This window comes from Sorghum bicolor, chromosome 3, assembly GCF_000003195.3.
Source record: "Sorghum bicolor cultivar BTx623 chromosome 3, Sorghum_bicolor_NCBIv3, whole genome shotgun sequence".
NCBI classification, from domain to species: Eukaryota; Viridiplantae; Streptophyta; class Magnoliopsida; order Poales; family Poaceae; genus Sorghum; species Sorghum bicolor.
This window is the reverse complement of record NC_012872.2, coordinates 72,772,946-72,789,138: the sequence shown is the minus strand read 5'-3', so window position 1 is coordinate 72,789,138 and position 16,193 is coordinate 72,772,946. Positions and strand designations below refer to the sequence as shown.

Here is a 16,193-nt window from a genome sequence, read left to right as displayed (position 1 = left end):
ATTTCAGTTTTGCGGCGGCTACAAACAAATTATTGCAGAACATGGCTATAGCATGGATCTATTACAATTTTGAATCGAGTGTAGTAATGGTTTTTGATTTAGCTTCAGTCAAAAACTGGAGCAGAAGAAAGCTCAATCTGTCCCAAAATTCGCAGTGGAGGTCCGTCAAGCCAAAATGACTAACAGGCCACCTGGCCCAAAAGGCCCATCACTCAACATAGAGGGTAGAGCCCACGACTAACCAGAGGCGCCTTCTGTTTCACCTCGTCGTACCTATAGTTGGCCACCGTGCCGTGCTGACACGGCACGCGGCACGGCCGTGCCGTGCCGGCACGGCACTCCATCGTGCTGCACCGTGCGGCCGTGCCGGCCGTGCCGTGCCTGGCCGTGCTATGGGCCAGGTCTGCGGCCCACGGCACGGCACATGGGCTGTTTTTCCGTGTCGTGCCGCCCATGGGCCACGGCCAATTGCGCCGTGCCGTGTCAGCCCACGGCCCGTCAGTTGAAAAAAGTGTTCACTTTCATTTTGACACAACAAAGAACAGAATTATAAGAATGATACATATATGTCAAAATGAGCTGATGTGCAATGCTGCCTCATTAAAAACCTTTCTAGGTAAAACTCACCCTTGTGAGAAACCCTAGAAAGGAAAAGAGTACAGCCAGCTCAAAGTCAAAGTTCAACAACAACAATCACAAGTCTTAGTTGTTCTATCCTATTACAAATTTACAATAGCCAACATCAGTGGCAAGGCAACTGGCAGTGCCTCCTCATGTTCATTATGACTCAATCAACAGCCAATCCAAAAATACCTGCAAATAAAACTTGTCAACTTGCTTGATCGATGTAAATGTAAACAAGGCAAGTAGATGATGATGACTACCTCCAGAGGTGACAGGTGCACTTCTTCTAACCGCCAGCTCCAGCAGCAGCACCACCGCTGCCTTCTCCTTCATCCAGGAATAAGCTGTCGAACAACTCCTCTAGGCCCTTGTCCTCAGGTGCATGCTGTTCTTTTCTGGCCCCTTGGTCCCAGTCCTTCAGGCAGGTGAGCATCTCCACATGCTCAGGCAACAAGCGCCGCCGTCGGTCTTCGAGTATCCTGGCTGTACAGCTGAAACAGGACTCCGAAGACACAGTAGATACAGGAACAGACATGATATCGCGAGCCATAATCGATAAGATAGGATAGGTTAGCTTGTGGTCACGCCACCATAGCAGTATGTCAAATGAGTCCCCCCAATCATTGAGAGGGTCACTGTCCAAGTATGCTAACAGCTCATTAACACCAAAACTAGATTGAGTAGATGAAGAGGAGGGGCCAGATGATGCATCAGGACCTCCATAGATCACCGGAGGAGCGTACGAGAGAGAACGAACGAGAGAACACCGTTAGACCGACGGCGAGCGGCGGCGGAAGAATAGACAGGACAACGACTCACATGGTACACCGGAGGAGTAGGGAAGGGAACTAGTGAAAGGAGAGGTAGGAGAGGGACTGAGGGAGTCAGGGAGAAGCGCGAGGTCACCGGAACAAAGCTGGTCCGGCGAGCTCAAGGTGAGCAGGCGACCGACGGCGGCGTATCGGATCGGAGGGAGGCGAAGACGAAGAGTCGAAGAAGAGTAGACGGCGGCGGGGTGGGAGGATTAGGGTTAGGGTGTGGGTGGCCGCGTCTGGGTGGGGGGGTTATATACGGCTGGGCGTGGCCACTGGCCGCGTGGGCGAGGGCGCGAGGCGCCGTGCCGGCCGCCGTGCCGGCCTTTTGGACGTGCCGTGCCCGTGCCGTGTCATGGGCCAGGCCGGCGGCCCATGCACTGCACGGGGCACCGGGCCGTGCCGGCACGGGCACGCGGCCTGCCGTGCCGTGCCGCCCGTGGGCCGTGCCAAAAGGCCGTGCCGTGGGCCGTGTCGCCGGCCCATGGGCCGCATGGCCATATATAGTCGTACCTTGACGCCGAATGCCTCCTCCACCTTTGTCCTCCCAAGTCCCAAGCTACCGGCGGCAGTGGTGCTAGTGCAGCATCCAGGGGCAGGCAAAGCGCAGGGTTGAATCGGAGTATCGGGCGCGACCTTGCCCGCCCCCTGTGGGGGTATAAACCCCTATACCCTCATGGTCCTATATGGGCCGCACCATCAGAGGTGGCTCGGCCCACAGGATGAAGACGTGCGGCGCACGACTGGTCGGCGTGCACCGCAAGACTACAAGATATTGTACCAAATAGGATAGTTTACTTGTAACTCTGTCCCTTCACGATATATAAGGAGGGGCAGGGGTCCCCTAGAGGACAAGTCATACATCATATTCTCTCAACACAAATCAATACAACCAGACGCAGGACGTAGGTATTACGCCAACTCGGCGGCCGAACCTGGATAAAAAGCTTGTCCGTGTCTTGCCTCACCATCGAGTTCGTAGTTTGCGCACCGTCTACCGATAAACTACTACCGTGGGTATACCTCAAGGTAGACTGCCGACCAGCTTTCGTCGACAGTGGCGCGCCAGGTAGGGGGTGTGCGTACAGCTCTCCCGACGAACGAGATGGCCATCATCCCCGACTTCGCGGCCATGGCGGGCGACTTCACGTTCACCGTCAGCCTCAACAACTTCACCGCCATGACCACGGAGGAGGTGTAGATCCGATCTGCGCCAACCACTTCTTCATCGACGTCGGCGGCGGCTTCAACCACGCTGGCTACGACTCCGACTACTCCAGCAACGTCTCCGACCACGCCGACAACGCGTCACTCGCTTCCCTGCTACAAAGGGAGGCAGATCGACAACACCGACCTGCTCGGGCCATCGACCAAATTGTTTGGCCTACTTGCTCTGACCACCAGTCGCAATAATAATCGCCGCGAAGAACGACGCTACGACAACAGCGACCACCGTCATGACAAGTCGAAAAGCTCGAAGGCCGGACAATTTTGTCGTCACTAACTAGACTTTCTTTCAAAGATAAGTACATTTCTAATATTTTATTTATTTTTGGCATAATATTTTTAATATTATTATTCTTCAAAACAACTTTTTTAGCCGACTAGTTTTTTCTCCTACACGAGCTTTCCAGAGCCGGTACCGTCTCCGACTCCTCCCTACACGTGCACGAGATCCGCCCTCTGCGTTCCGGGTGGTCGGCAGTAGCTCTCTGACGTGGCTGACAATCCTACGCGTGCCTAGGTTCCGCACCTCATGCTGATTGTGGGCTAGACCAGAGCTGGTACAAGCTCTAGGATGAATTAACTACTCGTGCTAATTTTATAATAAAAAATCTAAAACTTATCTCAGTGCTGATTTTTTATCTAGAGTTTATTTATACATCATGTACTACCTATTTTCTCTATATTTATTTTTCAGGAGTTTGGCCCAGTCGACAAGCTACGCTCGGGGACTCGTCGACTATTCCCTACGCTGTGCCCGGGGACTGCTCCGACCACCGAGCACGTTTACGTTCCCAACCACGCTCGGGGACTTGTCGACTACTCTCTATGCTGTGCTCGAAGACTGTGCCGACCACCGAGCACGTTTACGTTCCCAACCACGCTCGGGGACTTGTCGACTACTCCAACCACGCTCGGGGACTTGTCCACCGGTCCCTACGCCGTGCTCGGGGACTGTGCCGACCACCGAGCACTATACGCTCGGGGACTGGTCGACCAGCTCACCAATTTAAGAGCTTGGGGACTGCACCGACCACCGAGCACTATACGCTCGGGGACTGGTCGACCAGCCCACCAATTTGAGAATTCGGGGACTGTACCGACCACCGAGCGTTCTATGCTCGGGGACTGGTAAATTCAATTTTTTAGACCTTGCTACAAGGCTCATACTTCGCCTTCCAGCAAGCTCGGGGACTACATCGGTACGATGTATCTGGCGATGCATCTCAGTTTCAGAATTTCTTTGAGGACTTTTCTTTTGACACTGGCACCACGTGCCTACGTCACCTACTACCAGGCTCGGGGACTAAGTGGGCACACTTCACCTTGCGGTGAATATGCTTGCTTTTTGAAAGACTATACTTTTCAGAAAAGTAAAGTGGGCACACTTCACCAGGAAAGAAATCTTTTTTGATTAAGAGCACCATGCATTCTTCGAACAACCTGCTTCTTCGATGTCAATGTTGATCAACTGTCTTTTGAGTCGGTCAAAATACCGTTGCAACTGTTTGGACGAATTTCCTGCTTATTGAAGACGTTAAGCCTCACTGATCGAAGAAGCTCAAGACGGCGTGTTACATCACAATACATGGTGCTCGGGGACTAGCTGTGGGGGTATAAACCCCTATACTCTCATGGTCCTATATGGGCCGCACCATCAGAGGTGGCTCGGCCCACAGGATGAAGACGTGCGGCGCACGACTGGTCGGCGTGCACCGCAAGACTACAAGATATTGTACCAAATAGGATAGTTTACTTGTAACTCTGTCCCTTCACGATATATAAGGAGGGGCAGGGATCCCCTAGAGGACAAGTCATACATCATATTCTCTCAACACAAATCAATACAACCAGACGCAGGACGTAGGTATTACGCCAACTCGGCGGCCGAACCTGGATAAAAAGCTTGTCCGTGTCTTGCGTCACCATCGAGTTCGTAGTTTGCGCACCGTCTACCGATAAACTACTACCGTGGGTATACCCCAAGGTAGACTGTCGACCAGCTTTCGTCGACACCCCCGCCTACTCTCACCACCGTCCGCGGCCGCCGGCGCCGCGCCGCCCCCGACCGCCGACGAGTGCGAGTCCGCGACCTTCGCGCGTTCCTGATACCGTATCGCCGCCGTATCAGGCCGAATCCGTGTTTCTCTTGGATGGAGCAAAAGACTACGGAATCATAGTCGGCTAAACTCCTCTTATGAATTGAAATCCTAGGATAATACCCAGATGACCTCACTATATATTTGTCCGAGCCGGGGCTTCATCTTTTCGGCACATTCGTCTCCAGAGGAATCTCTAGCGCCACCTATTGTAGTCCTAGGCTCCTAGCGCGGCAGCTGTAGCGCCCCTAAGGCCTTGTTTAGTTCATCCAAAAACTAAAAACTTTTCAAGATTCTTCGACACATCGAAACTTACGGCACATGCATGGAGCATTAAATATAGATGAAAACAAAAACTAATTGCACAGTTTGTCTGTAAATTGTGAGATGAATCTTTTAAGCCTAGTTACTTTATGATTGGATAATGTTTGTCAAATAAAAACAAAAGTGCTATAGTGTCGAAATCTAAAAAATTTTCGGATCTAAACCATGCCTAAACTGTGTTCCTCCTTTCTGTATGTATATATCCCCCACCGATCTGGTTTGGGTTTACCCCTTCATCTATGTATATACGTGTGTATACACGATCTGTCAAAAATATTTTTTTAATGGTTTTATTATGCTAGGATTTCAACAATATGTTTACGGTTGATATGCCACTGTTTCTTGCAGAATCAAAATGGAGGAACATCTTATGTGCAGAAGGAAAAAACTGAAGCGTTGCCATAAGAAGCCTGTCTTCAGACAGATGAGTGCAGAAATCCAGTTTTCGGACCTTCCTGTGGTATGTACTGAATTACGTTTATTATGGATGTATTTAGGAGTTCGTGCTAGAACAACCTGTGGAATTAATTGTCTGTTCTCCTTCGTTGCAGGATGTGCTAGGCACGATTCTGTGCAAATTGCCACCAAAGGAAATAGTAAGAGCTAGTGTTTTATCAAATGAGTGGAAACATATCTGCACAGTTTGCCCCAAACTCAGATTTGATGGTGCCGCAATGTGCGGCCAAGATGTGGCTGGAAAACAACACTATATTCAGAAGTTTATTGACAATGTCAATGGAGTCTTGAAACAATATCACGGCAAGGTGGTTGAAGAGTTTGTATCCCACAGCCATAACTCACCTTTGATCCAAGGCACTAGACATTGCTAGGAGACACCTGGATGGGAGGTTATCAGAAAATACAAAGGTTTCTATAATGTAGGACAATGTGCTTGAAAAGTACCTGCCAATGTCAAGTTCTTCGCGTTCTTGATGAAACACTCTCGAGTTCCCTCCTTGTTTGTCGCGTTCTTGAATCACTTGTCCTATTCCTCTTCTCGCAGTGTTTTCGGGAACTAAACAAGGCCGAAGAAGGCCCACAGGATGGCACTGGCAGTGGCATTTGGAGGTAAATAAAAAAAAGGTCTTTTTTATTCATTCAATTCAACCGCACGACACGAGAACGGACGAGATGTGTGTGATCAATCGAGTGAATCCATGGCGATACCATTCATGGCCCCTGGAAGGCCATATGCAGCTGAACTGATACAATTATGTGTTGGCTCTTACAGTATGATGGTAATTAATTAAGATACTAGTAGAAGACAAAATAAATTCGGATGCCCTGGACATGCCGCCGGATTGCCCATGGGGGTTCAGCTACCGCACTGGTACGCCTTCTGGCAGCCGCGGCCGGTGTACGACCCGCCGGCGGCTGGGCACGACCCGAGGCAGGCTGCCCTATCAGGATTGAGCGAGGAGGAGCTGACGCTGCTAAGGACGCGGCGGTGCACCTCCAACCCCATCAACGTCTTTGCCGTCGTCGTCGTCGCTTGCGCCATCGTCATCTGCCGCGCCACATAGGCCCCCGCGCCGGCGGTCTTGCTGGCTAGCCCAACCTCCACGCTGCCGCCGGCGATGATAGGGCCGGCGAGTGCGAGTGCGAGCGCAACACCCAGCAGCAGCGCCAGCTGAAAGACGCAGCAGACCTTGCTGTCCATGCTCTCGTGTGGTGCCGTCCTTGGATCGGAAATGCAATGTGGAAGCTGGTGGCTATAGGTAGACGAGCAGTGCAGAGCAGTGCTGTCGAGCACAAATTTATAAACGGATCGAGGCCCTCCCTTGCTGACTGCTGCTGAGGCCATTACAGATGCAGGCAGGCGTTCAATTTGGTGGCAGTTGCAACTTTCGACGGATGATCATCGTACAGTACAGTACAGTACAAACATCTGCCAACCAATTTTTACCGCCGATTCATGGAGGCGACTCACTTTTGGTTAACTTCTTTTCTATCAATCAAACAAATAATTAAAAACAACATCTTCACCTCGTGCTTTCTGCTTTCCGTGCGCGGCGGCGGTGGCCTTCATCACTCACTCCATAACCTTGTTCCAGCTCGTCGGCGGCATCCCAGCTCCAGCCTCAGACTCTGTCCGCCGCCCATGATCTCCGCTCCTCCTGACACGGCAGAGGATCCAGTACTGGTCCTCTTCCTCCTCGTCGGCGCGGCGGTAGCACCGCGGGTCCGTGATCTGGTACTCCTCCAGCACCCACCCGGCGCTCCGCAGCTGCCGCCCCTGCCCGGACCCGGACTCCTGCCCAGGCTGGGGCACGTAGAAGCAGAACTTGGCCCTGCTCCACCGCACCACCACGCCGAGGTCCGTCACGGACTGCCCGAGCCTGGTGGCGCTGCGCATCCAGGCGCCGGCGCCACTCACGGCGCGGCGCACGGCGGACCGCCCCCGCCCGCGCGCCACGAAGAAGTGGCCCCGCTCCCGCAGGCCGTACCGCGCCAGCAGCTCCCACGGCGCCGCGCCGCAGGGGTCCGCCTCCAGTACGGCGCCCGCCACGCGCGGCGGGAACCCGCGCAGCTGCGGGCGCAGGAAGTGCAGCACCAGCTCGTCCTCCGTCGGGTCGAAGTCGAACCCGCCGCCGGAGGCGCGCACCGCAGCTTCCTCTTCCTCCTCGCCGGCGCCGGCGCTCAGATTCGCCGCGTCCTGTTCCATTCCTTTCCTTGCAACCAAGAAACAGCAGAGTCGCTTGACAAGTCAAGAGCACGAGGCGTGGAGATTCCTTCCTGCGCAGAGTGATAGCTGATGGGCAACCATTGGTCGAGCCCAACTAACCAGTGCTGGCCGCTTCATATAGCAAGCATTTCCGAGTACAGCACAAATGAATCTATCACTATCAATCATGGAATAAATAAAAATCAATCATGAAAAGCACGAAACTGGGAACTCGGCCCTGATCGTTTCGCTGAAATTTAGGGCGTCCGCAATGAAATCACCAGCGACATGCACACAAGATAGAATAAGGCCTTGTTTAGTTCTTTGCCGAATTTTTTTCGGGATAACGTAACACTTTCGTTTGTTTGTGATAATTATTGTTTAATCATGGACTAACTGTGCAATTAGTTTTAAATTTCGTTTATATTTAATACTCCATACATGCGTCTAAAGATTCGATGTGACAAGAAATCTTGAAATTTTTGGATTTTGGGTTCATCACATGGAATCTTGCGGCACATGCATGAAGTATTAAATATAGATAAAAACAAAAACTAATTACATAGTTTGTCTGTAAATCGCGGGACGAATCTTTTAAGCCTAGTTGCTGCATGACTGGACGATGTTTGTCAAATAAAAATGAAAGTGCTATGGTGTCAAAATCAAAAAACTTTTTGGAACTAAATAAGGCCTAAAAAAAAGAACCATAAGCATGCAAAACATAAAAAGAGGAGAGAAAAAAAGAGAACACAGAGTAATAAATAGATTGGAACAAGAATGAAAGGATGTACACGGTACAACATTTTCCTGTAGAAAAATAGTCTAGATTTGCTTTTCTATCTCAAAAGACTGATTTACTGTTGGACCAAACTGAGGATATCAGAAGATGGTTAGGGTTTTGAGACTGAAGCTAGTACTGTAGTTCAGTATTTGCCTTTTGCTACCTGTGGAACCATTAATAGAATGATTACATTAATTTGTTATTCCTGATTCATGCCTTGTGTTCGATTTTATTTTTTTTATTTTGGTCCATGATTCAGCATGATGCTCAAACTGCATTAAACTGCTTATGATTTATGCATATATGTTTTTTTGTCACATCCGTACAAGCGCCGCCACACACACACACACAACACACAGATCTTGCCATTAACAAGCTTTCGATGAACCATCTGAAAACTTCACCAAAAGGGCTTCATGGCAAATCTAAAGTCAACGAGAGTCTACAGATTACGACCAAAGTAGAAGAAAAGACTGATATGGTATTGTTTATCTGACGAAGAGCCTTGAGATTTTTGTAATGAATCCACTGGAGAAAATTCTGCTGACACCTAATCTGCTGTGGGACTCGAAATGAATTCTGAATTTGTCAAGAAATTCCCTCCATGCCATTTTCCGAATACGACAGTATGTACATTCGGGATTCCTTGATCTCTCCTTGAATCAACAACATTCATATGCAATTACTCAAAGTGTGGTCATCACTGCACTTGCTAATTCGGCGGTGGCCTTCATCACTCCATAACCCTGTTCCAGCTCGTCGGCGGCATCCCAGCTCCAGCCTCAGACTCTGTCCGCCGCCCATGGTCTCCGCTCCTCCTGACGCGGCAGAGCACCCAGTACCGGTCCTCCTCCTCGTCGTCGGCGCGGCGGTAGCACCGCGGGTCCGTGATCTGGTACTCCTCCAGCACCCACCCGGCGCTCCGCAGCTGCCGCCCCTGCCCGGACTCCTGCCCAGGCTGGGGCACGTAGAAGCAGAACTTGACCCTGCTCCACCGCACCACGAGGCCGAGGTCCGTCACGGACTGCCCGAGCTTGCTGGCGCTGTGCATCCAGGCGCCGGAGCCAGCCACGGCGCGGCGCACGGCGGTCCGACCCCGCCCCCGCCCGCGCGCCACGAAGAAGTGGCCCCGCTCCCGCAGGCCGTACCGCGCCAGCAGCTCCCACGGCGCCGCGCCGCACGGGTCCGCCTCCAGCACGGCGCCAGCCACGCGCGGCGGGAACCCGCGCAGCTGCGGACGCAGGAAGTGCAGCACCAGCTCGTCCTCCGTCGGGTCGAAGTCGAACCCGCCGCCGGAGCCGCGCTCGGCCGCTTCCTCTTCCTCCTCGCCGTCGCCGGCGCTCAGATTCGCCGCGTCCTCTTCCATTCCTTTCCTTGCAACCAAGAAACAGCAGAGTCGCCTGGAGCACGAGGCGTGGAGAAAGAGACTGGCAGATTCCGCGGACACTGGGGCCTTGTTTAGTTCCAAATTTTTTTGCAAAATCGACACGGTAGTATTTTCGTTTGTATTTGACAAATATTATCCAATCATGTACTAACTAGGCTCAAAAGATTCGTCTCGTCAATTCCGATCAAACTGTGCACTTAGTTTTTATTTTTGTCTATATTTAATACTTTATGTATACGTCCAAAGATTCGATGGGGAATCTAAAAAATTTTGCAAAATTTTTTAGGACTAAACAAGGCCCGGGTATTGGTCGTCGGTCGAGCCCAACCAAGTGCTGGCCCCTCCCACAAAAAGCAAGCATTTCCGAGCCCCGTACACAGATTAAGCACAAAACTGGCAACTCTAATCTATCAATCATGAAAAGAAAATCTTCCATTGGATTTGATAACCTTACCGTGCTCCACCCTCTTATTAGCTTACTTTTATTTTAAGTCAAATTTCTCTAGTTTTTATTAAATTTTTTTAAAAAAAAAGAATATTGACGTATTCAAGTTCAAATAAATGCACTGTCAAAACATATTTCATAAATAATTTGATAAAATTAATACGATGTTATAGATGTTTGTGAGTTTTTCATAAGGACACTCACAATGCAGACTCTATCATAGAGTCTAAAGTTATTTATTACCTCGAATAATGTGGACTTAGAGTCTAAATAAGACTTGGAGTCTTATTTTTTCTACCTCTTTCTTCAATAAATATACTGTCACATCAGCAAAATACCATAAATAATATATAATTAATTGTCTTGGACTCTATGATAGAGTCTTGCATTGTGAGTGCCATAATCTTGGTAGAAAAATCAATAAGTTTGATTTAGGATAAAGCCAAGTGAATCATACCTTAGAATAGACAGAGGAATAAATAGATTGGAACAAGAATGAAAGTGATGTAAACCTTTCTTGTGGACAAAACTGAGGATATCTGCAAATGGTTAGGGTTTTGAGACTGAAGCCAATACTTCAGTATTTAGCTTTTGGAACCATTACAATAATGATGACATTAATTTGTTCCCATGATTCACGATGATGCTCAAGCTGTAATTGATCTGCTTATGAAGATATGCTTTTTGTTGGATTGTCAGAATTCTAAGGCCTAGTGTTGAATCTTGCCAAAAAAAAAAAAAGAAAGGTGCTGGATCTTGCCATTAACAAGCTTTCGATGAACCATCTGGAAACTCCACCAAAAGGGCTTCATGGCAAATCTAAAGCTTTTGTTACAATAAGAGTCTACATATTACAATCAAAGGAGAAGAAAAGACTGATAGGTATTGTTTATCTGACGAATGGAGAAAGTCCTGCTGAAACATAAGCTGTTGTGGGACCTGAAATGAACTCTGAATCTGTCAAGAAATCCCCTTCAAGCCTCCATGCCATTTTCCGAATACAATTGGCAGTATGGGTACATTCGAGTCCCTTGATCTCTCCTTGAACCAACTTTCATGTGTAATTACTCAACACTGCTCTTGCTAGGCCTCCTAACAGGGCGTACAACAATCTCTCCGGGACGCTAGCTCTGGGTTTTCAGCTTCTAGCTCTTTGTGATGCAGCCAACGACGATTATCTGATTATTGCTGCTGCCCTCTAGTTTCAGAGCTGCTCAGGACTCAAGCAAGACCCATTGAGCATGAAAACATATTTCCTGGCCTTGTTTTGAACTTGGATTAGCGTATTTGGGCTACTTTGTGTTTTGACCTGTAAGGCAGAGAAGTGGTACTTCTGGCCGAACATGAGAAATCAGGACAGTGGTTGTGCTACTAGAACAAATGTGAGCACGGTATTGATGGACAACAATCAGAAGTCATGTTATGTACCAGGAAGTTGAGAGTGAGGTGCAATGTGTCATCTTGAGCTTTCTGCATGAACTCACGAATGTGGGTATTACCCCAGTGCCACATGTTTAAAAAGAAAGTGTAAATCTGAACTGTTCATCATCATCCATAGCAAATACAGTAGTACTTTTGATTGAGGAATTCACATTATAACTCACAAATAAGGTTACTAAGCCTTCCTTTTTCATTTAATCAAAACCTGTATCAAAGAAGAATAATAATATAGTATACAGCCATTTACAGAATTACACCCACTCTATGGCTACCTTTGTGTATTATCCATTTATCCATATATATATGTTCTCCCCAATTTATCTCTATGGCTACCTTTGTGTATTATCCATTTATCCTTATATATATGTTCTCCCCAGTTTATCTAATCTAATAGTAAAAATCAACAAGTCCAGTACCGTACAACAAACAATCTGACTAGACCTGAGCAATCTCAATCATTCCATTTTGAAATTTGAAACACATGTGTTTCATCTCAAGAACAGGGAATGAGAGAAGCCTTCTCATTCTGATTCTGATCCTTGAAGCTATTTCCTTGCTGCTGCTTCTCATTGCAAATCTGAGATGCTCATCATCATCCATAGCAAATACTAGTAGTTTTGATTGAGAAATTCACAGCATAACTCACAAATAAGGTCACTGAACCTTTTTTTTTCTCTCTCCATTTAATCAAAACCTATATCAAAGAAGAATCAGAGCATAGTATACAGCCATTTACAGAATCACACCCACTCTATGGCTACCTTTGTGTGTTATACATTTATCCTTGTATGTTTTTTCTCCCCCTCCATCTAATCTAATATAGAAAACAACCAAGTCCGGCACCGTCAACCAAACAATCCAAAATACAGACTAGACCTGAGGAATCTCAATCAATTGGTTTTGAAATTTGAAACAGACACGTTTCATCTCAAGAACAAAGAAGCCTTCTCATTCTGATTCTGATTCTGATCCTTGAAGCTCTTTTCTTGCTGCTGCTCCTGGTGGTCATTGCCATCCTGCAAAGCACCGGGCACCCACCAAACTCTGATGGTCTTGTCAAGGCTCCCGCTGTAGACCATGCAGCCATTGCTGAGCCTGCACCATGACGCCTGGATACATTTGACGGGGCCCTCGTGGCCTCCAACGACGCCCACCTTGGCCAGCTCGCCGCCGCTCTGCCGGCGCCACAGGCCGATGGTCTTGTCGGCGGAGCCGGTGCAGAGCAGGTCCCTGACGACGCAGAGGGACAGCACGGCCATGTCGTGCGCCTTGACGTCGCACGCGAGGCTCCAGCGTGCGGCGGTCCTGCCGCCGAGGCGGTCCCAGCCGGCGACGTGGCCATCGGAGCCCGCGGCGTAGACGCGGCGGTCGGCGGCGGAGACGGCGAGCGCGTTCCAGGAGACGCCGTCGCGGGCGACGAGGACGCCCTGGAGGAAATGCGCCGCCTTGCCCTTCTCCCACGCCTTGACGCGGCCGTCGGCGGAGGCGGAGTAGACGACCCCCGCGTCGGCGGCGACGGCGTTGACGGCGTCGTCGTGGGCGCGGATGGACTCGAGGCACTTGAGGTCGGCGATGCGCCAGACCTTGAGCGTGCGGTCCCAGGAGCCCGAGTAGAGCACGGCGTCGTGCACGGCGAGGCAGGAGATGCTGTCGGCGTGCTCGATCCAGAGGCGCCGGTGGTTCCGCCGTGTCTGCACGTAGCTGGCCTGGCGGAACACCCGGCCCAGGTAGTCCCTGGCGGTGGGCAGCGCGGCGACGAGCTTGAAGGCGTTCTCAGAGCGGGAGCGGCGGGAGACGCGCCAGACGCGGACGCGGCCGTCCTGGTGCGCGGAGAAGACCCGCCCGCCCGCGGCCGCCAGCGCCTTGACGGAGCCACCGTTCTCGCCGTGGCCGAACCGCGCGAAGCGCCGCAGGTCCGGCTGCTGCCACGCCACGATGTCCCCGCCCGTGGACGCGCTGAGCAGGAACTCCCCGCAGAGCGAGAGGCTGGAGACGGAGCCCGCGTGGTCCCGTAGCACCGCCAGCGCCTTGCACGGACCCTGCGGCTGCGGCATCGCGTGAGGCGGGAAAGCGTGGGGTGAGGGGGAGGAGGAGGTGGTGGTGGAGGTGGTGGAGGAGGAGGAAGAGGAGGAGTTGAAGGACGCGAAGGAAGAGGAGGAGAGGGAGGCTGTCAGGTACGCGGGCCGTGGGAGCAGCGGCGCCGTCATGGCCGCGCGGTCCGCGTCCGGCATTGTCATCATGGTGAGGTGAAGGGGAAGGGGGGAGGGAGGGGGGATCCGGCGATCCTGCAGACCGGCACGGCACGCGCAGAGACGTTGGGGAGGAGAGGCGCGGGCCGGCGGTGGTGGCTATAATAGCAGAGGGTGTTGGCTACACCGCGGCGCTGGCTTCGTTGGTTTGGTTCGCGGACAGAGGGGCGGCGCGGGGCGCGGGCGTTTTAACACGACGACCAAGCGCAGGCAGGCCAGGGTGCTGTCTTTTCTCTTTTTTATTCAAACTAGGCCTTGTTCAGTTGAGGAAAAATTTTGGTTTTGGCTACTGTAGCACTTTCGTTTGTTTGTAACAAATATTGTCCAATCATGGACTAATTAGACTCAAAAGATTCAGCTCGCGAATTACAGGTAAACTGTGTAATCAGTATTTGGTTTTGTCTATATTTAATACTCCATGCATGTGCCACAAGATTTGATGTGACGGGGAATCTTGAAATTTTTTGGAAACTAAACAACGCCTGAAAAGGAAAATGAGAGAGAGGAGAGAGGGGGAGACTTAAATAAAGGTAATTAAAGGCAGGTGGGGTGGGGCCGAGGACGCAGGGGCGGTTCAACGGCTACTAGCTAGCTAGCGCGAGGCTGAAACCGTCGTCGTTGTCGTCGAGGTGAGCTGCTTTGATCAGGCAGCACAACGGCACACGGATCCGTCTGTTCATGCGGATGTGGTTGGATCCAGAGCATTATTTCTGCGTGAATCGCTGGCTCTTTAAATTTGGCTTTACTAGTACTATAAGCTAATTTTATTTTACATTGCTAAAATACGCTAATTTTATGCCCAAGTCCGGTCGGTCGAATGCTGGACGGCCGGCCAATTACTTGGTCCGCCGCCGACACGCCCGCGGTAGCATCCAAACACACCTTAATTTCTCTGATGCCATTGCAAATGTAAAAAAATAATAATGTGAATATATATTCTCCGGCGTCAGTGTGTCACTGACTGAGCCAGGACGTGCCAATGCATGGTTAATGCATGGGACACCGACGATCGAGGGCAATGCAAGCTTCGGGTTACAAGAGTTTCCATTGCCAGATCTTTGTATGTGATCAGATCAGTGATCTTCTCATCTCGCTATATATATGTCTGCAACGCGAGTACAAACCTAGCTTCGAGGTCAGGACGTCTGATCGATGATACACATCATGTGTGTACATGCACATACCCCATACGAACATAAACATGATCTATAACTCTTATAATCCTAAACCCCACTAAGTATTTCTCTAAACATGCAAGCTATCCACCTAAGCAATGCACTACCATATTGAGTTAAAATCCACTAAGTAAAACCTCAATAACTATTTATCTCAACATGTAATGTGCTACCACATATATACAATTAAAATCCAATAGCACATATGACAATTGTTGTGTCCACACCAGCAAAACAAATAAGTATAGTCCACATCATCGTACTACACAATCTATTAATCCGTAATTTCCGCAGCAACGCGCGGGATATGCTCCTAGTTATTATTAAGCGATTGCCGACTGCTTAATTAACAAGAGGCCGGTTAGTTTATTAATTTATCATCAGTTGTTGGCTGTCTGTCCCCGTCTGCATGCTGAGTGCTGCGGCGCGCATGCAATCGGGGCCGTACATCCACTATAGCCGACGGACGGTAGAGCGAGAGGTCACATGCAATGCATGCGACCCCTAGGAAACGAGACGACGACAGCACCTACGACCCACACTTTTCGTTCCTTGTAACCTCGCCCGGACACTTGGCATGCTGCTGCCGTGCCCGTGCTGATGGCGTGGTGCTGGATCACCAAGCACTCCACAACCGGTGCACTGAACGTTGACGGCGTGACGATCGCCGATCTCGACTTCTTCCCTCCTGTTCGTCGCTGTTGTTTTCGGTGAAAACTTTCTTTTTGTTGCATGCACATGCATCCGACGACTAGCTTATATTAATTTGTGCTGGAGTTCCCTTCAAGACTATCCCTAGCTAGTACTCCTACCTATATATATATACAGTGGTGGTGGTTCTACTGTTTATCCACCGACCAGAGCTGGACTACGGAATGCAAGCAGCCGACGCTACAAAACGCATGCTCGAGACTGGCGGAGTGCAACTGCTCAACAACACGTACATGCATAGCATATTTGTATACATG

General features: G+C 50.2%; 4 protein-coding genes across 4 annotated transcripts; all 4 read right to left on the bottom strand.

Annotated features, from left to right (window-relative positions):
* On the bottom strand, positions 6,157–6,913 carry LOC110433449. Its single transcript, XM_021455613.1, has one exon. It carries the CDS (start codon positions 6,885–6,887, stop codon positions 6,399–6,401), a length of 489 nt encoding a protein of 162 aa, XP_021311288.1. The 5' UTR covers positions 6,888–6,913; the 3' UTR covers positions 6,157–6,398.
* On the bottom strand, positions 6,814–7,958 carry LOC8081324 (NAC domain-containing protein 48). Its single transcript, XM_021455611.1, has 2 exons — positions 7,070–7,958; positions 6,814–6,971 (listed from the first exon to the last, which is right to left on the bottom strand). The coding sequence occupies exon 1, from the start codon at positions 7,746–7,748 to the stop codon at positions 7,116–7,118; it is 633 nt and encodes a 210-aa protein (XP_021311286.1). The 5' UTR covers positions 7,749–7,958; the 3' UTR covers positions 6,814–6,971; positions 7,070–7,115.
* LOC110434003 (NAC domain-containing protein 48-like) lies at positions 8,794–9,982 on the bottom strand. The gene has a single exon (XM_021457426.1). The coding sequence runs from the start codon at positions 9,893–9,895 to the stop codon at positions 9,263–9,265; it is 633 nt and encodes a 210-aa protein (XP_021313101.1). The 5' UTR covers positions 9,896–9,982; the 3' UTR covers positions 8,794–9,262.
* Positions 12,451–14,234, bottom strand: LOC8062311 (protein JINGUBANG). Its single transcript, XM_002456875.2, has one exon. It carries the CDS (start codon positions 14,039–14,041, stop codon positions 12,725–12,727), a length of 1,317 nt encoding a protein of 438 aa, XP_002456920.2. The 5' UTR covers positions 14,042–14,234; the 3' UTR covers positions 12,451–12,724.

Coding starts and splice junctions, on each gene's coding strand:
- LOC8081324 (XM_021455611.1), bottom strand. CDS start 7,748: ATGGAACAGGACGCGGCGAATCTGAGCGCCGGCGCCGGCGAGGAGGAA.
- LOC110433449 (XM_021455613.1), bottom strand. CDS start 6,887: ATGGCCTCAGCAGCAGTCAGCAAGGGAGGGCCTCGATCCGTTTATAAA.
- LOC110434003 (XM_021457426.1), bottom strand. CDS start 9,895: ATGGAAGAGGACGCGGCGAATCTGAGCGCCGGCGACGGCGAGGAGGAA.
- LOC8062311 (XM_002456875.2), bottom strand. CDS start 14,041: ATGATGACAATGCCGGACGCGGACCGCGCGGCCATGACGGCGCCGCTG.